We start from the raw sequence: 25,181 nt of genomic DNA on the forward strand, positions 1-25,181 counted from the left end.
ATGAACAAAATTTAAACTTCTGTTAGAGTTGCAATGAATAATTTGCTCAGTCTGCAGTTCAAATAATTTTTAAACTAACAGTTGCTTCCAAAAACATTTCCTAACTGTTTTAACTAAATATAGCATTCCTCACAAAGCAGCAGTGATGTACTGGGGTGCATACAAGCAAATTGCTCACAGTCTTCACATTGTTTCCGGTTTTTGCGGTCATTTGTCCTTAGAAAAAAGCAAAATATCCACTCATGCTTGCAGAAGGTTCTACTGGGGTGTGTTGTGGCAATTTGTAATTTAGGGCAATCATACCAGACTTGATGGGCTTAAGCAGATTACGTGTATCCATCATTCTTAATTTTATTTGTCCTTTGATCAACTGTTCTCTAAGTTCCTGCAAAAAAAAGTGCTGTCTTCTTAAATGTGATCTTTGCTTCCAGTTTGCATTGCCAAATGATGAGGCTGGCAGTGGCAGCCACATCTAGCATATTGACAAATAGTGTCATTGGCCACCTGTTGATTTTTCCGTCTGCAGGTGGTCATATGGATTAAGTGGCCAAGGTTATCCACCCCACCCTTGTTTTTATTGTAGTCATGAATGATGTCCAGCTTTCTTTGCTCTCCACCCGCTGACAGGTCATGGTGCATGCTTGACAGCAACAGCACAACTTTGGACTTCTTTGGAAATAGAAAACTAGGGTGAGTTCCCCATCAAAAAACAAAAATGGATAAAAAAGTTTCCCTTCTTCAATTTGCTGCATTTTGTTTGGGATATTGGCCTTGTTTTTCTGAATTGTACCCACATAGGTCAAGTGCTGCTGTAGCAGTCTTTCTGCCAGGTCAGTACTTGTGAAGAAATTGTCACCCACAATATTCCTTCTCATCTTGTACCAGGGATGAACCAGCTTTTCAGTGACCTGGGTACCAAGATTACCTTGGCATGGAGTTTCTGGTTGCTTGCCCAGGTAGATGTCTCCGGACGGAGGGAATGATGTTGCTGCCTCACAGGACCATCAAATTTTCAAGCCATATTTGGCAGTCTTGTTGGGCATATACTGTCTGAAGGGACAGCAACCCCTGAATGCAATAAGCTGCTCATCAAACATTTGGTGTATTCCTAGAATATACCGTTTCCTGAGCTGCTCCACAAATTGTGCCCAAATATGTCTGAAGGCAGCAAGCTTGTCCACAGCGCTTCTTTCCTCATGTGTCAGGTTGTTGTCAAATCTCAGGTAGTTGTTGATTTGACTGGATCATTTTAAACTCATGTTTAAACTCATCCTTGCACAGAAGCAAGGATGCCTGGTGCATTGTTCCCACAACTCCTCCAGTGCCTCATGACCATCGTTGTATAGACCACTCAGCAGTAGGAGGCCAATGTAGGCTTTCAATTTTGCTTCATCCAGTTTTTTGTACTCCTTTCTATTTTCAGGATGCTTATCATTCCACTCCCTGAATCTTCTTTCTGCCTCTGTTTGTTTCTCTTATGATAACAGTCAGGATATCTTGTGAGAGAAGCAGGTGGAACCTTTCTACTACTGTGTCTTTATTACTTTCTCTTGTTGGCTTAGCACTTTCATGGACTACGTCCTTGGCTGTTCTCTGATGTATTAACTGTGGACTTTTTTCCCACACTCTGCCATTCTTTCCTCTAAAGGTGCCATCATCTGCAATGTTTTCTTGGTGTGGTGGCAGTAGTTCTGCTCCATGTCCTGCTGTAGCTCTCTTTAGTCTTCCACAGCGGCCCTGGGATGGTCCTCTTCCCTTTCCAACTGGAAGTGTTGGCATCACTTCTGCTTGTGGCACCAACTTCTCATCTAAGCTGGATGAAGCTTCCATAGACACATGGTCTTCTTGCTCTGGACAGTCCCCCATGTTTGGAACAAAGTCAGCATCCTCACTGCCTTGGGATAAGATTTAATCAGTGGATGTGTTGCTGTCATCCCCAGTACCCTGTAGAAGACAGGTTTCAGCACTGAATATGCACTGCCTTCTCATCCTGGACTGCAGAAAAAAAAGAAAAAAGTGATTACTGCTGAATGTATATAAATAACAATCAAATTTAAGTCTGTACACCTAGGCTGTCACAGAAATAATTCCACCCTGCCCTTTGGCAGTGCAGGTAGCACCCTCTCCTCCTGCGCATCCAGAGACCAGCATCTACCCTTTGCAGTTAAGCCAAATGTGGGTGGATGCTGTTTGGAACCCACACATGCAGGGGCTTATCGAGGGTAGGTAAAGGGGGCATGGGGAATAGCAAGACCTTACTGTTGAAAGGGATACCATAGTGTACACTGTATTGCAGTATGATGCTCTATTTCTTCTCTGCTGTACCTTTGCTCCTTGTCCTCACTTCTAGCAAAGGCAAGGCAAACTAGCTTGTATGTTATGAAAGGGGAAGGTGAAGTGGAGTTTTGCCATGAGAAGAGAGCAGAGGTGGATTTGGGTATGAGAGAGGGTTTTTGGGGGGTTTTTTTTGGCAAAGGGCAGGGTGTTTTGATGACCTTGCAGCCTGGAAGCAAAGTGGTTAGCAAAAGGGATTACCACATCTTCTGCAAAAGCAGAGTGGAAGATGGCCATCCATTAGTTACCATGGATACCTGAAGTGGATATGAATGAGGTGTGAATAAATGCTGACCTTTCAGATACATCCCCCCAAAGTGGCCAAACAGGTCTAGGTCTTTCATTTATACAGAAATTGCATTACATGCGTTAACATGGGCCTGGGGTAAGTTGTTACCCCATTTGGAAAAACACATTCATGCCTGTGGTAACATGTTACCCTGGGCAGTTTTTCATCCACAGAGGGCAAACCATGTAAGATGGTTGTTCTTTGGGGATATTGTGCAGTGTGCTGCCAGTGACAATGTCCTAAAAAGAATTTTTTTTAGAATTAATTAACTTTAAGGTACTGCACAAAATATGTGTCTGAGGTAGGAAATTACCCCATGGGAATGTATGAAACTTAAGCCTTCTTTGTGTCATCTGTGATTAGATTGCCCTCTGTATTCGTAATTTTTCTTGGTCTTTCTCTTAAGCCTAACATAATTGTAGAATGCTTTTTTGTTGCCTTTTATGTCCCTTGCTAGTTGCATCTTAAATCATGTCTTGGCCTCTCTGATTTTGTTTCTACATGTCCATGCAACACTCTCATACTACTCCCTAGCAAGTTGGTCAACTTTCCATTTGTTATAGAATTAATTCTCAAGTTTCACCTCTAGATGCTCTTCTCCTTCTCTCAAGTTTACACTAGTCAGCATGTTTATAGAAAACAGTCACATCTCCTGTCAACCCTTTTTTTGCTGAAGAAGTGATTGTGTTTTAGTCTCTTCTTGTAATGCACATTTTCCAGTCCTCTGATCATTGTAGCAGTTCTTTTCTGCATCTGTTTCAGTTAGAATTTATTCTTCTCAAATATGGATTACTAAAAGTGTACTGTTCAAAGCACTGTATTTAATGAGAGATGTCCTATTAAGTCCTATGTGCCTATGTACAAGCTGAGATTTCAAGACTTGTAACTTGGCCAGATTCAGGCACATTTTCACAGGTACAACAATAAACACATCTCTGACACAGATCAGACCCCTGTCAAATGTTAAATCCTTGCTTTAAAGAGTTTTCACCTGTGCTTTGTACAAGGAGAATAATATTTCCCTACCTCTACAGGAAATACCACTCCATGCCTTCTAGGATTGCATTTGTCTTATTCACAGCATTTGTCATCACTTAGGCAGCTTATAGTCATTTTGGGATGGATTAATATTTCTAGGTCTTTTTTCTCCAGTTTATAGCAGAATATATCATTATTAGTTCCTAAGTACATGAGCTTACATTCGTGCTAATAAATGTCATACCATTTCTATCATTCAAGCAGAGGAACCAAAAAATCAATTCGTTGTACAGCCCTAGTGAAGCTAGCTGGCAGACAACAACTTCATTTTAAAGGGTTAAATTACAACCTATCAACATTAAATGTGTTTGTCATTGGCAATCCCTTGATTTAAGGATGATCTCTACCATGGCTCATTGATGGGTCTTGAGATAACAATTCCATACTTGAACCACAGATCCATCCACAAAAGTTGCAGGTCTTTCTGAAGGGGAGAGAAGACTTCAGGCTGGGATTCCTCACCTTTTCCTTCCTCCGTTCTCTTCTCTGCTTCAAGAGCAAAATGCTTTATTGCAAAACAGGCTGCTGCTTTGTTGAAGTAGCAACACATTTGTAGTCAGTCAGCAGCCAGCTCCTCTCAACTGTTGAGGTTGGCATCTGTTTTCTTGAGGTATGCCTTCAATGTGTCTTTGTAGCATTTCCTTTGGCCACCATGAGATTTCAGGCTGCTACTAAACTGGGATTAGGGCACTTCTTTTGGGAATTAAGAATCAGGCATCCACACACAATGTCCAGTGCAGTGAGGTTGGTGCTTGAGGGTCAGTGACTTAGTGCTGGTAACACTGGCTTCAGTGAGGATGCTAGTGCTTTCCATTTGATGTGGACAATTTTCTGGAGGCATTGTTTGGTGATACTTATCCAGGCTCTTGAGATGTTGATGGCAGGTCACCCATGTTTCACATCCATAGAGGAGAATGGGGATGATAACTGCTTCCTAGAATTGGATCTTGGTGTTTTTCCAGAGCTTGCAATCAATAAAGACAAGCCAAAGCAATTTCCCACAGGAGGCACTTGTGCACTGGATCCTATGCTGGGTTTCCTCTTCAGCGTTCACTCTCTGAGAGAACTGGCTGTGAGGTGAGGAAGTACTTGAATACCCAAGGTCTTTCCCTTGGTGGTTATTTGGGAAGAGATGTCACATTCATGGCCCAGAGCAGACTGATGGAGCTCCTAAGTCTTCTCATTGTTGAGAAAGAGGCCCAGAGTTGTATAGTCTTCTCTGAAAAGATCCAGCACAGTCTGGAGGTTTTCCTCAGTGTGTGCAAGGATGGTGCAGTCATTAGCATATTGAAGGTCAAGGATGGTTGTTTTGGGTACTTTGGTCTCTGAGCAAAAATGACCCATTTTGAAGAGCCCTCCATCCATTCAGCACTCAGTGTCAATCCTGGAAGGAAGGTGGTTCTCACTGAGAATCAGGATGAACTGTCAGAAAAATGGAGAAAGAGCTGGGCTATGACATATCCTTGGTTGGCCCCAGCTAGGATGACAAATGAATGTCTCTAATCCGCAACACAAAACAAAGATCCAGCTCTATGCTGACAAACATGACTTGCATAGTTTTTCCAGGCCACAAAAGCCATCTATGGTCCAGCTTCCCACAGTCCTACTTCCCTGTGATCACAGGATGGCTCAATGCTCCTCAAAGACAATGAATTTCTCCATGCTAGGTGGAAAGAGCAGTTTGATGCCCTCCTGAACTGAGAGTCGACTATGGCTGATACCACCATCGAGTCCATCCCCCAACACTCTTTAAGGAGATCCCTCATCAACCTTCATATTCTAGAAGAAATCTGGCTTGCCATCAAGAAGCTAAGAACAAAGCTACTGAACCAGATGGCATACCTACTGAAATCTACAAGGCTGGTGGTGAGGAACTGGTAGTGAGACTATGAATTTATTCTTTGGATTTGGAACAACAATGAGATTCTTGGGGACTTGAGGAATACCAATACCATAACTATCTTCAAGAAAGGAAATAACTGCATGTGGAAACTATTGAGGTTTTGCCCTTCTTTCCACAGCAGGGAAAAACCTTGGCTGCATCCTCCTGAACCATCTTATATCTCTTGCTGAGGGAGTCCTGCCAGAATCTTAGTGTGTTTTCAGACCACCTCATGGGGCAGTTGACATGATCTTTTTTGCCTTCCAGGTTCAAGAAAAGTGTTGAGAACAACATTAGGACCTGTATATGACCTTCATTGTCCTTACTGAGGCCTTTGATTCCATGAACCATGAAGCCTTTTGGAAAGTACTGGCCAGGTTTGGATGTCCTGAAAGTGTATCAAGGTCCTGATGCTCTTCCAAGACCAGATTAAATAAATTACATTTGGAATTAAATACAATTATTTAAGTATTTGTTTGAATCATGCAAATGATTAATTATTTAATGTTCATATTATGGAATATGTGAGCATTGAATATGTTTTGATATTTTTGTAAAATTCCAAGTGCAAAAAATATAATAAATATTAATATTTAAACCACAGATGAAGGGCCTGAGCCTGCAATTCTTAGCTGTGTGAATAACTTTGATCATATGGGTAATGCTATTTATTTATGAGGGATACAGGTTGTAGCCATATTGGTCTACCGGCAAAAGGAATCAGAATTCATGGCAGAGCTAATCTTTTATTAGACCAAATAGATATTTGCAAAAAAAAAAAAAAATCTTTATTTGCAAGCTTTTGGTGGCGCACACATCCTTCTTTGGGCATAGGAGAAATTTTACAAAGTTTACATACTCCTATGTGTGAAGAAGGGTGTGTGCACCCAAAAGCTTGCACATAAAATGTTTTTTGTGCAAATATCTAGTTGGTCTAAAGAAGATATTGCCTCTGCCACGAGTTCTGATTTATTTATTAAGTCTTTTATTATTTATTTATTAGATCCTCAAGCCCCTGGAGCATCTGTTCACTTTCCCTGGTTACAGAAGGTACTCTGGGGAGTTTTGGGGTGACTCTCCATAAGTCCCTATCTTAATACACAAAAAACAGTATTCATCTCTGTGATCTGAGTTATTCTTAGAGCTTTTCTAGGAACCAGTTTAGAAATGATCACAGACGCTCCAAGTTAATCTTGGAATCCTTGTTCTTCCTCTTCTAATGCACCATTTTGGACAAACATGTCTTAATTTTTCAGCTGGAAAGTCATTTCTTGAGATCACCGAGCTCAATAGGCATATTCCGTTCTTTTCAAAAAGGTCTCCAAAACTCTTTTCCAAACAGCCCTGCAGGAACAGAATGAGATTTCCCCCGCCCCCTCCCCTCCTTTGGCTGTGCTGTACCTGTGAGCTCTTGGCATGGGGTCTGGCTGGACCCACCATTGTTGCATAGCTCTGAAGCCCAGGGTATGACCTCTGCCACTGCTTGTTCCATGTTTTCCCCTACCTCTGATTTCAGTGCATGCATCTACATGTGATATTAATGTGACACACACTCCAGCACAGTTCTGTCTGGCAGGGTGCCTGGGGAGGGCAGCCCAGAGCTGCTCCCCCCTGCCTTTACATGCTGTGGAGGGGTTGGCTGGAGCATGAGAGTGCTACAGTGTGGGGTAGCTGGCAGGCAGCCCCTGTACTGTAGCACCCTCATGCCCCAGCCAGCCCCAGTCACCGTCTACATGTGCATTGCAGTAAATAACTCCGCTGTAGGATAGTACTTGTGTCAGGCAGTACCATTCTGTGGCAGAGGAAATTAGCTTACTCTGGCCTAATAGGGGCACATGTATAGATGGTGATGCTTTACTGAGGAGCTAATTAGTCAACTCTGCGTAAAGTGTCTCATGCAGATGCACCCAGTGGGAAGGAGGAGGAAAGGGAAGGGTGAACAGCAGCAGTGCACATACCCTGGCCTTTGGAGCCATGCAAAAGTGGTGGCTCTGGCCAGATCGTGCCCAGATCAGCTGGAGAGCTCAGAGCTCACTACTGCTCACACAGAGCTCTACAGGCACTCACGCTGACCAGGCACTGAGCTAAGAGATCACTGCACATGCACAGCATGGCTAAAGGGAGCCAAACATGGCCCTTACATCATTCCTGGATCCATTACTGGAACCTTGCCATGAGAAAATACTGCAAGAAGTAATGTAGGTTCCAATGGAAAGGAGGAACCAAAGAAATGATGCAACATCATTGCCAGAAAAAAGAATGTTAAGCCTCTTACTGTCTCATTCTTAAAGCAGTCATCCATGGCCTGTTCTGGAACTGGATATTGAACAAGTACATAATTGAAAAGCAAATTCATTATGGCTTAGCTTGAGTATAAAATCTCCACTTTCAAATCTCAGGAATGTTTTAGGTTCTTCAACTCTTAAGAGGATTATTTATAGATTTCAGTAAAACAAATAATAGTATTTCCCCATACTTATGGTGAAAGAACATCTTGCATTTGAAAAGCTGTCTAACTTTATCCCAACTACATAGGTGGTCCAATAAAAGATATCAACCTAAGAAGTCCTTGTCTCTCAAATAGAAACCAAGCATCTTCAGTCTGAATGTACTAGTTTCCATTTTGGCAAGTCTAAGGCACTGTTGTTATAAACACTGACCAAGAATATCTTGAAAATATACTCATGTCTCACAGAAATCCTTACCTCATGCTGCTTCTCAGGTAATGATAGGCATGAAAATCTCTAATATAGGTTAGAAAGTATATTTTGAGATTTCTGTTTATGAACCTTGGAAGTTTCAGAAGTCAAAATTCCACATGAACTTAAAGATAGAGCTAAGGACTTTCAGATTATCTCTCATATAGACAATGAGAGATAATCATTGCTGCTTGCTGCTGCGTAGTTGCAGCAGCAAGTTAATGGAAGATTTAGATGTGAGACTCTAGTAGTTCTTTCCAGAGAGTGCCAGTTCACTTCATGCTGAGCCAAGGTTGTTTCTATGAATGAAGTGACAGGATGGTATCACATCCTTTAACTTGACAGCATAGCTGCTGGCCTTCTAGGAAAGGGGATTTATATTTCTCTGCAGAGATCAAAGTAGTCTTGAAATCCTAGAAAGATTTTGGGTAGAAACAGACATCACCTGATGTCTCATGTGTGCTACCATAATCATTTTTATGGTACCACAAATGCAGAACAAATAGACATCAATACTTTTTGTCCTGCCAACATGAATGGAAAATAAGTGGATGTCTGTGGCAGAAGAGTACAAACAGCCTCAGCTGTTTGTGCTTTTCTGTTACTCTGGGCAGTTGCTCTTGGAGTTTGAGAGAACTTTTATAAATAGGTCACAACAGGCCATGGACTGTACTTGGGGCCCAATCTTATAGAGGCTTCTCTACAGATTAGTAAAGATTAAAGAAAACCACTCTACCCAATGGGACTCAATGCTCAGTCTAGAAGAACCCATTAACCGTCTCTGTAGGCATGTCTACACATCACCCTATGTTGCCATAGCAATGTTCTGCGTTGTCATATGACACGTTACGGCAATGTAGCAATCACATGAGTTTACACATGATAGGCAGCTACTTCACTGTAGTGGTGTGCTTCTGTTTTAGTGTGCCAGTATGGCAAAGCAGCAGCAAAAACTAACCATGTGCTGTGCGCGTGGTACAGTACAGGCAGTTCTGAAAGGAAGTACTAAAGTATGCCACAGTAACAATGTCACCGTAGTGTGACATGTACATGCCCCCTGTGATGCCTAGTTTTAGTTCTTACACTGTGTATTTGTGTCTCCAGAGGTAATGTTAACATTGTTGTTAACAGCAGAACATGGAGATGAGAGGTAACAGCCCAGGTTACCTACCCATCAGCTCTATTGTCTCTCTGTGTACACAGAATCAAGCCCTAGCCTCTTTCTAAAAGTGCAAAGATTCAAGAAGTTAAATGAATAGAGGATTGTTGGGGGTAGAGTAGATCTGGGTAAGGAGGAGGAGTCTGGAGATAAATGCAAGGAGGAAAAGGCAGTAGAAATGAGAGAGAAGCACTTTGAACAGAATATTCCATAAGTCTTGAGGGATAAGTTTCTGAGTATATCCTCTCCAATGATTGGAGATCTAGTGAGGGAGTGGTATGGTACAAAGGAAAACCTATCATGGCAGCAGGCTTGCCAGCCGTAAAAGAGAGAAGAAATCTAGAAGAAAGTGATGAAAGCCCCATGATAATAACATACGGTTGCAGTGCTCATTTCATGTCCTCCAAATACAGTGTGGCAAAAATATCCCCCAAATATCCATGATTAATGAATTGGCGATATTTCACCTCCCAATGACTTCACAAGTACCTGCTTCAGTTAGCTTTGGTAAATAAAATAACCAAATCATAATTCATTTTTCTGATATAGCTGCAAAATTAATCTGAAAGTATCAAAATAAATCACTGCTTTAAAATGTATAATGTGCACATTCTAAAAATGAAACCTACATCTCTCTCTGAGTTGTGCGTAATATGTATTAAGGTAATATCAAACAACAAGAATGAATTTTTTGTAGAAAACAGTGATTAAATCAAGACTTCCTGACCAGCTATTTAAATTGTGATTATCAAATCATGATTTCATTTGATTTGATATAAATCAAATCTACCCTGGCTAGTCAGTTGCTTGGGCCAAATGTCTCGCACCAGATCCTTTTATTCATACCCTGAAGGAACAGTATATTAGCATTTGAATATCATAGTTGCAATTCTCTTTCTTTAGTTTTTAACATTAAGAACGACTTGCTCTTCAAATCTGTTTTATGCTGAGTAGGTCTGATGAAAAAGAGAATCGTGGTACCTCAAACGGAGTTGTGCTCACCAATGATTTTTTTTCATAAGGAAATTTTTGCCTCAGTGGCTGAGGTATTTGTTGAAAGAGAAGGGCTATCCAGGCTGTTTTTGCTCAAGGAGATTCCCTTAAGTCTGTGAGATGCAAACCTTGTTCCAGTGTTAATATAAAAATTTGAATAACAAATAGTTGAATTTGGCCCCACAAAATAGGCAAGAGTTGAATTTGGGGGCAATCCAACAACTATTCTTTTGTTATTGCTTTTAGTAACCTGGGTATATGAATAATATTTATTGGATATAATTCCTTGAGAAAAAGTAGATTAGAAGAATCCAACATTATCCATAGAAAATTCTGCCTTTCACTAAGGGAGAAACACTTACATTGGTAAGGTAAGCATAACCATGTTATCTCCATTATCTTCTGAAGGGCAGTGTATGGAATACTGATGTTGCACAGTGCATTCTGTATTCCTCTGCTAGCTAATCTATGGTAGTTATTTCTCAGGTACCTATCCTGCTCGGATTTATGTGCCATTCAAAATAGTTCTTTGGAATTGCACTATATTTACTCAAATCCAAGACGAGTTTTTCTCCCATTCAACATAGGGTGGTGGGGGAGGGAAAGCTTTGCCTTGGATTTGAGCACTGGCCTGAGGCAGGCAGCTGCTGTGACTGTGGCTGTCTCTCTGGTTTTGACCCAGGGCTGAGGTTGGAGTTGCTGCTCCATGGCTGCCTGGCCGGGGCCAATGTCAAAGCTGACATGGCTCCTGTTGCCTATCCAGGGCTGGGGCTGTAGTTTTCACAAAGGGTAAATAGCAGTGGGAAGGGGGCAAGTGGCAAGTAGGGCTAGACAGCAGTGGTTGGGGCAGGTAGTGGGAGAGCAGGTAGGGAAGCAAGTGAGATGGGGGATCCCATTAGAGGGGATAGGTAGTAGGGGAGCAGGCATAGAAGGTTTCAGGCACTGGGGCTTGGCAAGTGGTGGGGGGAGGCAAGATGTGGAAGTCAGGCTACATGCTTCCCACTGCTTGTCTCTCCATTGCCTGCCCCCCTGCCACTGTTTTCCTCACTGCGGAGGTGTCGGGGGGGAGGGGAGGAATTTAAGATGATGCTCCAATAATTAGTTTCTATGCATCTAAAATTATATGTTTGTTATAACTTTCCATGTATAGAATCTAATTGTTGGGGGGTAATGTTAAATACTTGGATTAGGGTAAATATGGTATATACCTTATTTGACCCTGAATCATGACATTTCCTTCTGTGAATATTGGCTCAGAAATGCTAATATGTCAGCATGACAGGTGATATTTTGAAACCAATTTGCACATCTCACTTTCACCCTAGCAGCCATAATTTTACATGGTATGTAGCCTATACTACTGGGCTATGTGACATAGGACTGACACCTTTTACAACTGGATGTCCTTGGTGTACTACATAGCTGTGCTGCAACAAATAGTATTTTTATAACTCTTAGGTAAGGTAATAGATTCTGCATGTATGAAATTGGTTCTGCATGTCAGATATCCTAGGTGAAGTTACCCATTTTCTAAACCTTTCCTCCGACCTTTTTTTTTACTTGAAATTTTCCTGCCTTATTAGCTATATTGGCTTTTCCTAGACGCTGCCTCAAAATATACGTGTCATGCTTTTTATGGTAGTGGAAGGCAGAAAAAGGTTACTGACCTGATTACAATGAAATGTTGTGATTTTTTTTCATCAGTTGTAACAGCAAAAATGACCTGGGGGCAGAAACTTGAAATCTGGTCAAGAATTAGCCCATTTGAATAGTAAGTCCTTTGTGTTTCACTGAAAATTGGTTTTCAGCTGACTGATTTGTAAGCCTCAGAAATTGCTTTTTGCAAATTCACACTATAGTATAATGGAATTTTATAGTATTTTTGGCAATGCTCAGTTTAACTGTGCATGTATCTTTCAGTAACTCATCTGAAAAACTTTAGTGAAGGTATGTAATAATAAGGCAAAGGCTTAAGAAATTCTCTTCATTTGCTGCTAACATTGGATCATATTTTATTACATGTTCTTTGTTGAGCATAGCTCTACCCCCTACTATAGAAATAGCCCTATTGAAATCAGTGGGCTTATTTGCAAAATAAGATGGTACTTAATATGTGAAGTGGCAGAATATAGCCTCACTGTAATGTGGAATCTATACAGTGCGCTCTCATTTCTCTCACTACCTTAATATAAAAGGTATGCAAGCAACAGGAAGTGTGGCTTACAGTAATTTATCAGTACCTCAGCCCTACAATACCATTTTCCGATTGGTTCCTCTTTACTTTGTATCCTAGTAATTTATGCCTTCTTTCTTTTGTCACATTCGTATTATAACCAATGCCAAAGTGTCCCTTTTCAGCTTTTTGACTTCTATCAGTCGTATTTGCCTTCATGCTTGTGCGTGCCTGGCCTCAAACATCCGGTCGCGTGTGGCTTTGGTCTGAATGTTTGATGGTGTCCACCTTACCATCCCTGGTAGTCCGTTGAGTAGGTGTTTGCTTCCAGTGTGGTCTTCCCCAGTATCGCCTGCCACGACTTTGAATCTTTTTTCAGTGGAGGGTCGAACCACTCGGAGTCCCTCAATGGCAGAACGTCTATCCAGCGGTCTTCTGCGAGGCTCCACCTCCCCTCTACCTCGCCCTTACACCCAGCCTTGGCGGGTCACTGCTGTACTTGTGGCCAGATTCCCGAGCGTTGAGCCCCTGATTACTTTCATGAGAGGGGTGAGGCTCCCTACTGAAAGCGTCGGCAGCGTGCGGTATCCTCCCTGGGCCACGAGGCCACTGCCTTTCCTTAAGGCTAACACCGACCCTGAGGCCTATGTAACACTCAGGCTCCACGAGCCCTGGGACTCAACCCCTCCAAAAGTGGGAAACACAAAATACAAAAAAACCCCACTGACACACTCTGAGGGACTCAACCGTCCCCTCACCAGGCCCCCTTGACCGAGTAACTACCAACCCACCCCTGACCCTATGGGGCAATGCTAGGCCCTGTACGTGGCCGTGATCTCCTGTGGTCTCCACCACAATTCCTCTCCCTCATTGCTTGGCCTTCTATATCTTCGGGCCCCCTGCGGTCCTTCATTGGACACCTGTCCTCCCGTTACCCGCAGGATCGGTGACATGATGCCCAGGTCTATGCTTCGCAGCCTCTTGTGCTGCCCTGGTCTCCCATCTCCTACCTGGTGCGCCTCTTCAGTTTCCCCAGTGCCCTTGCCAGTCCCACCTGGTCTGGTGCCGGGTAATGCATCAGCCCCTCCAGCCCCTCTGCTGCAGTCGCTGGCATCAAGGTCTCTCCATGCCCCTCTGCCCTTTTCTTCGGGCTTTCAGTCAGGAGGAGCTGCCTCTGGCTCTCGGCTCTCTTCGTTGCAGCCAACCATCTCTGGCTTACAGCGTGTGCTGCAGGATTCTTCCCCGCCAGGGGAAACAGCCTCTGGCTCCTTTCGTTCCCTCGGGAGCATTGGAGAGAGCCCTCCGGCTGGTGCTCCTGTCGGTATCCATCTGCCCCCTGCCTCTTTACTGGCAGCCCGTTTTATTTCCGCCGGCTGGCGATCGCCACTGACGTCACCGGCTGGCTGCAGCTGTATAAAGGTGCGGCTGACGATCCGTGCAGGCTCCTCCTCGTGTTCTGGATTCGTCATGGTCCCTGCTGCAGATGAGTATTCCCCTTTATCTTCGTTTTCTCCTCCCTTCCCCTCTGAGGATTCCTGTTCCCGGGGTTCCCCCCTGGCCCTTTGGGGTCCTCCCTTTTGTTTTTCCCTGTGACAATACTCAAGCAACATTTTTGGGTGAACACTTGCTAAAGATATTCAGTGCTGTACTCACAAGCTCAGTGCATCAGATAAGAGTGAATCTTTCTTGATATTTGGCAGGGTTGTCAGGTTCCATTACCAGTTTCTATGGGCACATCTACATGTGCCCCTGACTGCACAGTTACTGCACAGTCCTGGTTGCACATGGGTTGTTTCCAACCTTACTACACAGTAGTTCATTGCTACTGTGCAGTAGCATCAGCATCACAGTTTGTGCCTGCCAACGCTGTCTCTATAGCAATGAACTACATTGCCATTGCTTGATGCTGTGGCAATGTAGTGTCTCATGTAGATGCGCCCTATATGGGATTACCAATATAACCAGAACTTTATAATCAGGGAGTTCATGGTAAAAATGTCAAGTCATGGATACTTGTATAGGGCTATGGCCCCATGAATGGAACTGCTCTGATACAAACAACATGGAGGCAAAGTTCTGGAGGTAACTGCCTTGGGTTTAATGAACTCTCATTTAAGGGACTTTAGAACATCCTCCTCTCAAACAGAGGTGTACCTCCCAGCTACTTTTGAGATTAATTACTCCCTTGCATTTACAAACCTTGAGGGGCATTAGCAATTTGCAGCCCTAAGCCAAAGGCCTTTAAAGAATCTTTATATGGTCGGTGCAGATGACTGGCTGAAACATTCCTGAGAAGATATTAGATTTACTCTTCTTCCATTTTTTCTACAGTCAGGGTCTATCAAGTTTTCACCTACTTGAAACAGTTCTGTTGGAAATAATTTTGCAAATGAAGTAATCAATAAAGCTTTCTGTCCTTTTACCAGTACGATCTATATTCCAATGATGAATGGGGCTTAGAGCCATAAGGTGGATTTGTTGCAGGTGAGTTTGCATGTGTGCATTGCGACTGATAGAGAAAGTTTACTAGGATGCTTAGGAGACAGAGAGCACATTGATTAACGACCAGGCGTACAGCAGAATAGGGTGTTTTCTTCATAGTCTTCTACCATGGAGAAATGTGATCGAGTCCAGCAATTTCCATAATTAGATGAACAATAAAGGTCTTCCATATTCATGGAAAGAAAGGTGATTCTAGACTTGAACCTCAATTTTAGTACTGCTTGATCCTGGTAAAACTGTTGTTTTCAGATTCTCATGACCTAATTCCATTCATAAATGAAGTCCAGAGGCATGTTAGGTAAATGTGGAGAGCCAGGGATAAGCTCATGGTTGTCATGGTGACTGGGTGATCCCAAGTGAACCTGAAAGAGCCTTTGCTTTTGGCAAGTTGATTACCCATATCATTATCTTGATGAAGAGATCAGATGGGAAGCCCAAAAGGGAAGACAGACAAGTATTGGGCAGTCTCCTTCCTAAAGGAACAGGAAAATCAAACAGAACATTTCTTGGAATCATGCCTGCTACTTGTCTCTAGGGTCCCTAGTATGAGGAATGGGCAGGAGATTTGTCAGACTACCCACTCTGCTTGGCTTCTAGCCACCAGGAGCTGAGTGGAAGAGCAGTCACTCCTTACTCCTTGCCTGCTCCTCAGACTGGGGTTCCCAGTCTAAGGAGTGGGTGAGGGTCTTTGCCTGGTAACAGGAAGCCTGGAATAGCTGCTGTTCTTCATACTTTTCCCAGACTGGGATCCCTGAGTTTTGGGAAGGCACGAGGAGCAGGGGAGAGGGGGCAGTTGCAGGCTAAATGCCTGTACTGCTCCCTCTTCCTGAAACATTTCTAGCAGTGGAACATTTCCACCACTACAAATAACGAAATGTGTTTGTGGCCTGGCACTGTTACCCTATTCCAACTTTCAGTAAAACAGACTCCTGGGAATGGTGATGTTGTCTCTGAGGCCAAGGAAATGGGGAATAGGGAAACCCATATTTGCTATTTTTACAACAAGGCCACCAAATGTTTAGATGCAGGAGTTGAGGTGGATGTTATCTATCTGGACTTCAAGAAGCCCTTTTACACGGTATTCTATACCAACCTTATTAATAAACTAAGGAGATTTGCCATGGATGATTATACAGTAGAATGGGTAGCAAACTGGCTCAGGGATCACACTCAGAGGGTGGCGGTGGATGGGTCAGTGTCAACCTGGAAATATGTGTGCAGTGGAGTCCCTCAGGGCTCAGTTCTGGGGCCAGTGCTGTTCAACATCTTCATCAGTGATCTGGACGAGGGGGTGTGAAGCACCCTGTCCAGTTTTGCGGATGATACTGAAATATGGGGTGAAGCTAACACCCTGCAGAGGAGGAACCAGATCCAGGCCGAGCTTGACAAATTGGGGAAGTGGGCAGAGAACAACAGGATGCAATTCAATAAGGACAAGTGCAAGGTACTGCATCTGGGGAGGAAAAATTGCCATCATACCTGTAGACTGGGGGGCGATCTTCTCAGCACCACTGAGGCAGAAAGAGATCTTGGAGTCACTGTTGACTCCAGGATGAACATGAGTCATCAACGTGATGAAGTAGTCGGCAGAGCCAATCGCACCTTGTCATGCATCTGTAGGTGCTTCGCAAACAGGTCCAGGGAGGTGATTCTCCCTCTCTACGTGGCACTGGTCAGGCCACAGCTGGAGTACTGTGTCCAATTCTGGACACTGTAGTTCAAGCAGGATGTGGACTACCTGGAGAGGGCCCAAAGAAGGACCACTCATCTGATTGGAGATCTGCAGGGAAGGCCCTACGAGGAAAGGCTAAGGGACCTTAACCTCTTCAGCCTCTCCAAGAGAAGTTTGAGAGGGGACCTTGTGGCAGCATACAAATTCATAAGGGGGGAACAACATGAAGTAGGCGATGATCTGTTTACCAGGGCACCCCCTGGAATAACAAGGAACAATGGCCGTAAGCTATTGGAGAGTAGGTTTAGACTGGACATTAGAAAAAGGTTCTTTACTGTCAGGGTTGCCAGGATCTGGAATGGGCTTCCAAGGGAGGTGGTGCTCGCTCCATCCTTGGGGGTCTTTAAGAGGAGATTGGACAGGCACTTGGCTGGGATCACATGATCCCAGGTTTGGTGACCCTTTTCTTCCCTGCCAGGGGCAGGGGGTCGGACTAGATGGCCCACTGAGGTCCCTTCCAACCCTGGAATCTATGAATCTAGTATGTTAGGTCCAAGGCTAATGTAATTTGGATCTTCATCTCAGGGTATGGACAAATGTATGTTTGTGTTGGCTTCAAAAGAAGAGGGGAGCGTACAACAGCTGCTGTGCTGTAATTGTTATATCTGCATGACCCTGTCATAATACAAGTGCAGCCAAACCTCTCCAGCTTTAACTCTGCTTCATCAAGGGTCAAAGTTTTGGTAATTTAGCTCACTTCTTCACTACAAGCCTGGATAGCAGTTCCTTCTGCCCTGTTGAACTGCTACAAACTTATGTTTATCCATACCCTAAGATGAAGTTCAAAGTTGTATTAGCCTTGGATATTTATTCATTAGGGCAGTGGTTCTCAGCCTTTTTGGACTTAAGGTACCCATCATTGGACTTGAGGTACCCCTCTGTAACTTCTGTGAATTGAGTGGCAACCAATTTCAAAAAATAATTTATGCATTGTAGTGCTTATCTCCTTGCAGCAGGGCCAGGCAGTGGGGATAAATGGTTGACCAATAAAAGGAAAGGCCTGATATTGTGCTTATCTGCTTATCTCCTCACATCTCACTTATCTCCTCATACCTATGGACACCCTTAAAAGGACCTGGCAGCACACCAGGGTGCCCTGGCACCCTGATTGAGAATCATTGCTTTAGGGCAAACAGGCGTGTAGACTAGTGGTCTAGAAAGACCTGTTGGAACAATGGATGGATATATAAAGAATTCATATCCTTGAGAAAAAGAAGAAAATTGGAGAAAGCTGAAGGGACCATTGGTCTGTGTTAGGTGAAGGGACAAATGGCCCACTTCTTTGTATGTTATCTGCAATAGTGAGTAATTTGGCAAATAACTTAAGACAAATGTCTTGGGGGAGGAGCCCCAACCAGTTTATAAAAATGATTTGGAGAAAGAGTCATTAGCGTAGGAAAGTACATTATAAAAAGCTTCAAGGGTGTGTCCCATTGTTTTGCTTGCTCTGTTGCATTGTGATAAATATAGCTATATATGGAAAGTGATATCTGAGAAAATTGGCCAAGAAAGGTTTGACTAGGTCTGTAGTACTCACAAAGCAAAGAAATTACCAGAGGCAAAACAGATTAAATTCTTAAAATTGCAAGTTGCATAGTTGATTACTTCCAAACACAAGATGTTCTGTCAGTCACTCTGCCTGATTTGCAAGACATGAAAATTACCCTGTAGATGAAAAACAAATTTAATTTTACAATATATACATTATATCTAATTTGCCACTTGCCTTTCAATATCTTTTGACATGTGATGGATTAACATTTGAATTTGTTTTAACTTCTGTGTTGGGCCTGAAGCATTTTGAGAGATGCAAATGAGAACAAATAGAAATAAACAAGTACTACATCTTGCAGAATTAGTTTCATTTGAAATAATAATATAAGAATTATCACATTGAAGCATAACAATTAATGCATTATATATATTTTTTGCTTTAAGGTATATTATGTGCATGCATATTTTAAAGTAAGAAATATTAATTCTTTCGACATAAAAGTTTAGCTATTTTATGGGAATACCTAAAGAGTTGCTGTTATGTCAGGGGAAACTGAAAGACAATCTTATTCTCTCTTTACAGGAAGTTCTGCATTCTGTTTACAGGAAATTTACCACGTGAATGATATTTTCTCTTTTTCACTTTCATCTGAATCCTATTACAAGGGTTATTTGAAAGAAAATGGGATATTTTAACATAATACAGGAGTTTATGCCTACATGTTTTCTACTCAGATGAATACCCAGGGCTGAAATCTTGATACAGAGTCTACACTAAAATTCCCATTGTGGCCTGAATTTTACCCACTAGATGCAAGTTTCAGTGAATATTGATCTACCAGTATCTTACATATGAGACCTAGCAGTACTTAAGAATAAGTAAATTCACGTGAATGTACTTTGCTACCCAGACCACAGTCAATCTTTATGTTGAAGTCAATACTTATGCGTGATAAAGTTTCCTGTCTTGGTATACTCACCTACTTTGGATGCTGCTTTGGGCCTCGCCCACTAAGCATATGTGTTTTTAAGTTTACTAAGACTGGCCTCAGATTTTGTATCTCTGGACATACTTACAGTGCGTACTCTCTGTTCTCAGAATTGAGACCTTGCAGTTCAACTGCCAAGTCCCTGTACTAATTTTGGCTTCCTTAGACTCTCCAATATCGTAGTGTTCCCTTTCAGAGTTCCAATTTTGGGACTGGTTAGCTACTTTATTTGATTTATCCAGTAGCATACCTTGGAGGTTGGGCAACTAGGATAGCAGCCCTGGATGCCAGCTTTATTGGATGGTGCAATATAGCTACCATTGAATTTTGGCTGCCCTGGGTACAGAGCTGCCTAGTGACACCCCTGGGTTTAACTTAATTGGAAATTAAGATCAGAAGTTGCAAGGTCATGGCAACTTGTAGTTCCATGAGCACCACCTCAAAGAGAAGCAGGAAGGTGGTGGTCAGAGTCTTCTTCTAGAGGGGAACAGAGCCATCCATCTGTCCAGACTTAGAATCATGTGAGGTGTTATGCATGCCTAGAGCCTGATTCAGGACATCAGAGAGGGATTACCAGAGGTCATTCATCCTTTGGACCCGCTACCATTTCCTGCATGTCCAAGTGAGCATGCAGTCATAATACTGCCCAGAATGACCTAGAACAGGTCAGAAGAGATGATGAGGCGCTAGGCAGGAGAATAAAGGAGTTTGGAGGTCTAGCGGCACACCTCTATGTAGGGACTGTTGACAGTAAAATAGGCTACTGTGCATTAAAGTCCATGTGTAGATGCACACTGTGGGTCCAACAATAGGAAAGGTGAGCTAATAGAGGAAGATACCAAGAAGGCAGAGCAGCTCAGTGACGACTTTTCCTCAGTCTTGAGAAAAAAAACATAAACCGTGACTAGACAGCTGCCAAAATTAATATAGATGAAGAAAAAGGCCTGTGGATCATAATAAAGATCATGTCAGACAGTTTTTTGACAAATTTGAATTAATTTAAGTTAGCAGGTCCTAATGAAATTCATTCCAGGGTGCTGATGGAACTAGCTGAAGAAATCTCATAGCCATTGACAACAAAGTTTACAAAGTCATGGGGTACTAGGCCTGTGTGAAGCAGCTAGTATTCACTTCAGATTTGGATTTGGCTGATTTGAGGGACAGTGATTTGATTTGGTGATTTGAATCACTGTCCCAAATCCATTCGGCTGAATCTGATTCAGAGATTTGGCTGCTGCGAAATCAGCTGAATCTCCGAATCACACAGGCCCCATCCCCCGCCCGCTCTCAATGGCTGCCCCGTCTGGCCCCACCTCTTTTTGGAAAAAAAATCCCTGCACTCACTAGCTGCTGCCAGGTGTGTGTGTGGGGGGCGTGATCCTTGCTGCCCCCCCCACTGCCCTGCACCATGTTGGGGGTTCTGCCATGAGTCCCCTGATCCCTGCCCACTCTTTCAGCCCCCTCCATGGCTGCTCCACCCCCCCAGCTCCCAGTCCTTTAAAAAAAACAAAACAAAAAACCGTGGACTCACTGGCTCCTGCCTGGTGGGGGTGGGGAACCTCCAGTGCCCCATGCTGTGTGGGGGGCTCTGCCACAAGTTCCAAGAAGGCCCGAGGCCACTGCAGCAGCACTGGGGAGGTGCTGGGGGAGCAGACAGGGAATGGGGCCTGGCAGGGATCCATCCATGGTTCCCCCCACTTCCAGCTCCCCTCTCCCACCCCTTACTTACCAGCATGGAGTCTGGGTCCAGTTCCCTGCAACAGCGAGTGGGGACTGCCCAAATTGCTGAAGCTCTCTGAACCTTTTCCAAATCAATTTGGAGAGCTTCGAGTTGATTTGGACATTTTAATTGGTCCCCGATTTGATTTGGATTCAGAGATTTGGCCACCGAATTGAGACAAATCTCCTCTGAATCGAATCAGCACCCGAAGCTTCACACAGCCCTATGGGGGACAGGAGATGAGCTAACATAGTGTCCATTTTTAAACATGTTAAAAGGAAGGGCCTGGGTAATTACAGATTAATCAACCTGACCTCATCTGTAAAGTTACTAGAACAAAAGCAATTTGAAAACATCTGAAGGAGGAAATGGTGATCACTTAGTAACTAGCATGGATTTGGCCAACCTGATTTTCTTTTGTGACTAGCTAACCAGTAGAAGGGATGGAGGAATGCTGTGAACATAATATACTTAGACTTTCGTAAGGTTTTGATCAGTCTTATGACATTCTTATAAGTACACAGATAGATGCGACTCCACTGTAATAGAAATTCTTACGCGGGGGTTAGGTTTTGAAGTCCGTGTGTAAGGTGAAAATCGCATAAGGTGAAAATCGGTGACTATACACGGGGTGGAAGGGTTGATTTGGGGAACACTTTGGAGGACAGGATTAAAATTCAAAAGGCTTTTGACAAATTGGAGAACTAGGTACTAAACAAAGAAATGAAATCCATCAAAGACAAATACCTTATTTACTTGAATGAAAGACAAGCCCCCTCCCCCCATTCAATATAGGGGGAAAAAGCCCCCTGTCTTGATTTTGAGTATAAGTGAGGGGAGGAGGGGGTAGGCGGCTGCTGCAGCTCTGACTCTGGACCTGATCCTGGCCACACATGGTCACTTCAGCCCTGCCCGGTCAAGGAGGAGTGGCTGAGGCAATGGAGGCTCTGGCTCTAGCTCCAGCTCTGACCTGGGGCTGAGACCTGAGCTGCTGCCACTGCAGCCACCGCTGCTTGGCTGAGTATGGGCCAAAGTACTATGTGCTCCATGTTCAAGGCTGGAATGGGCCTGGAGGTGGAGGCAGAGCAGTGACAGAGGATAAGCAGCGGTGGGGGTGGGGGCAGGCATAATGCAGTGTTGAGGGGGCAGTGCTGGGGGGAGCAGGTAGAAAGGGAGCCAAGTGGTGGGAGGCAGGAACCAGGTGGTGCCAGGTGTTATGGAAGGGCAGGTGCTGGGGTATTCAGGCACTGGGGGTGGGCAGCAGGAAGGGGAGAGGGAAGGGGCAAGTGGTTGGCAAGACAAGGGAGCAAGGGGTGGAGGTCAGGCCATTTGACTCCCCTATCACCCAGGCACTGCTGGGATCTGCTGCAGTGGCTGGAGGGGATGGATTTAAGATGACGCTCCAATTATTAGACTCTATGCATGGGAAATTATAACCAATCTATAAATTTTCCATGTATTGAATCTAACTATAGGGGGTCATCTTAAATTTGAAGTCTTGATGGATTCTTGAAAATATGTTATTATATACTGAATCTAGGGAAGAAAAAAGCGAATGTACAAATGCAAAATATGAGGTAGTTTGGGGTTTGAGGGTTTGGTAGATCACAGACTCAACGTGATTCAACAATATGATGGAGTTGCAAAAAAACCAAAACCAAAATCAAGAAAAGAACAATACAACTGTGGGCTGTATCCTTCATTTTAAGAGGCATATGGTGAAACTGCAGAGTCCATACTTGCACACAGTATTCCAGTTGGGATTTTAATCAGGATCATGTTCAGTGGTACTGTAACCTCCTGTGACTTCCATAAAATATAGAGGTGCTGTACATAAATTCAGAAGCACATACTAAACTTATTCAGGGGACTGCATTAAGTGATTCTTTCTGATTCCCTTGCTCTTTCATCTGCAATAAGCAGGTTCGTCTTGTACTATAACTATAATAAATTCCCTGGTGTAATGAAACAAGACAAGTTAAATTAAAAGCAGCAGAATAAGGAAATGAGTTAGCACTATTCCCATTATTACCCAGAAACTTATTATTCCTTGTTATTCCGAAGATTAATTAGAAATGATAATGTGAGGATAGCCATCTAGCTAGTCAGTAGGTGCATACCTGTGTTCTGTGCTGCAGAAATAGAGAGAGGCTGGCTCTTATTGATGTACCAATGGGTTCCTAGATGGATACCGTGCTTAGAGAAGAGGAAATGCCATCCAGTTATGTCAGCATTAAGCAAGAATTAAACCTTTTTTAGTGAGGTGTGTGTCTATGCAAGTGCTAAGTTGTGTGTTTCAAAAAGAATATGAATTATATATGCATCAGAAAAGGCTAACACGAAGCAGGAGCACATTGATTTGTGTCACTAAATTGCTGCTTATAAGACTATTTATGATTGGTTAAAGGAAATTCTGAGGTTATAGAAGGCTGACACTTCCTATATCAGTAACATCCAGTATCACGAGATGTCACAAGTCAACTGGGCCTGTAGTCGTATCAATTAAAGCAATACCAGGATTGGAAAAAAAATTAGGGATTGGCTGAAATGGGGCCATGCCCAGAGCATAAAGAAGAGTCCTAATGTTTTTCTGTCTTTCATAAATCTCATTTTCTGAGTTATCTAAATCTTAAAAGGATAACAGATATAGCATTTTAACCTCCTAAATTAGGAACTTAGTTCTTAATATATACTTAATGCATGATGCAGCTGGTAAGATAGTGTACACAGCACTAAGAAGATCTCTTTCTTAACCAGAGTCGGGGGACTGTTATTCTGTGGATTATAGGAGGGTCCAAAAGGAGGTGGGAGAACAAATGGTAAATCAAACCAAACCAAACCAAACCAAACCAGTGATGGAATAAAATTAGTTTTATGGTTTTAGTGAAATCTGTCTGTAGCAGATGTAAGGTAAACAAAAGTGTTCAGCATTTGGTGCTTTCCCGTAACTGATGCTGTTGTAATTTGATGTTTAACACACACAGTAAATTCTGTGTAGTTCCATCTGACACTTTTCTGACTTTCTTTAATACTACAGGAAGTTCCACCACCAGGTTCCTATGAGGTTCAGAAATCATTTGAGAAATTGTATGGTAAAAGCCAGTACATGCCCCCCCGAACCATATTGGCGAGAAGAAAGCATGCCTCGTTTCTCAGTGCAACACCTAGAGAAATTTTCCTTGCGGCTGGCACAGATGTTCCAGGTAAGTTTATGAAATGTTAGTGTTGCATCATTTACCTGTGACTTTACACTTCTTTGAAAATCCCCACCTAAGGGAGTTAGACATGAAACTTTCCTGGAATTCAATTTCAACAGAAGTCAGGTGTCTTATTTTGGGGGTCCTGAATATATACTGAATTGTCCTTGCATACAATGACATAACTAGAACAGAAATAAATAAATAATCCTCTATTAAAATATGCATTATTAAAGAAGCTTATTTATTCACACTAGGCACATCTACATGAGACATTTACTGTGCAGTTGCCTAATTAGCTCTGCAGTAAATGTTTTGGCATCTACATGTGTGGCCCTATTAGGCTGCAGGAAACTAATAAACTCTGTAACAGGTTAGTATTTCTAAATACAAGTACTATCCTATGGTGGAGTTTTTAGTGAGCAGCAGTATATGTGTAGATGCTTACGGGACTGGCTGGGACACGAGAGGTGCTAGCCCTTCACTGAAGCACCCTTGTGCCAAGCCAGCCCCTTTGCAGCATGTTGAGCAGCCCTGGGCTGGCAGGCTGACCCCCTGTGCCCTCTGCCAGCTGAGGCTGCTCTCACCTGGCTCAATGTGCTATGGTCCTGGGTACATGTGTTAACACAGCTCCCGGGAGCAATAAACTCTGGCAGAATATGTGCCGGAGTTTATTGCTTCACATTAATCTGCAGATGTGCCCACTGAGAATAACTAGAGGTTGATTAGTGACTGATTTTACTGTTTGAATAGTACCTGTTTAACTGATGAAATAACCCATATACCTGCATTTTTTCAAATAGCAGAAGTGATCTTAGAGCAAACTATTTGCCTACTCGACAGCTATACTTTTTCAGCCTGTTGACTCTGAACTTAATTTATATAAAGTTGTTTGCTTTGTTTACTGCATATGGATGAGGCTGGATTTGTTTGCCAGAATGTTTACTCATATTTAGTTCTGATTTTCATCTGAGGCTGTT

General features: G+C 43.1%; 1 protein-coding gene across 1 annotated transcript in view; it reads left to right on the top strand.

Annotated features, from left to right (window-relative positions):
* STPG2 (sperm tail PG-rich repeat containing 2) overlaps positions 1–25,181 on the top strand; it is a gene marked incomplete at its 5' end in the record, with an annotated part of 587,105 nt that overhangs the window by 251,296 nt on the left and 310,628 nt on the right. Inside the window, one exon of the mRNA XM_025205801.1 lies at positions 24,042–24,207. Within this exon, the coding sequence (XP_025061586.1) occupies positions 24,042–24,207 (166 nt within the window). The remainder of the gene's footprint in view (positions 1–24,041; positions 24,208–25,181) is intronic.

The sequence above is a fragment of the Alligator sinensis genome, unplaced genomic scaffold, assembly GCF_000455745.1.
Source record: "Alligator sinensis unplaced genomic scaffold, ASM45574v1 scaffold305_1, whole genome shotgun sequence".
In the NCBI taxonomy this organism is placed as follows: domain Eukaryota; kingdom Metazoa; phylum Chordata; order Crocodylia; family Alligatoridae; genus Alligator; species Alligator sinensis.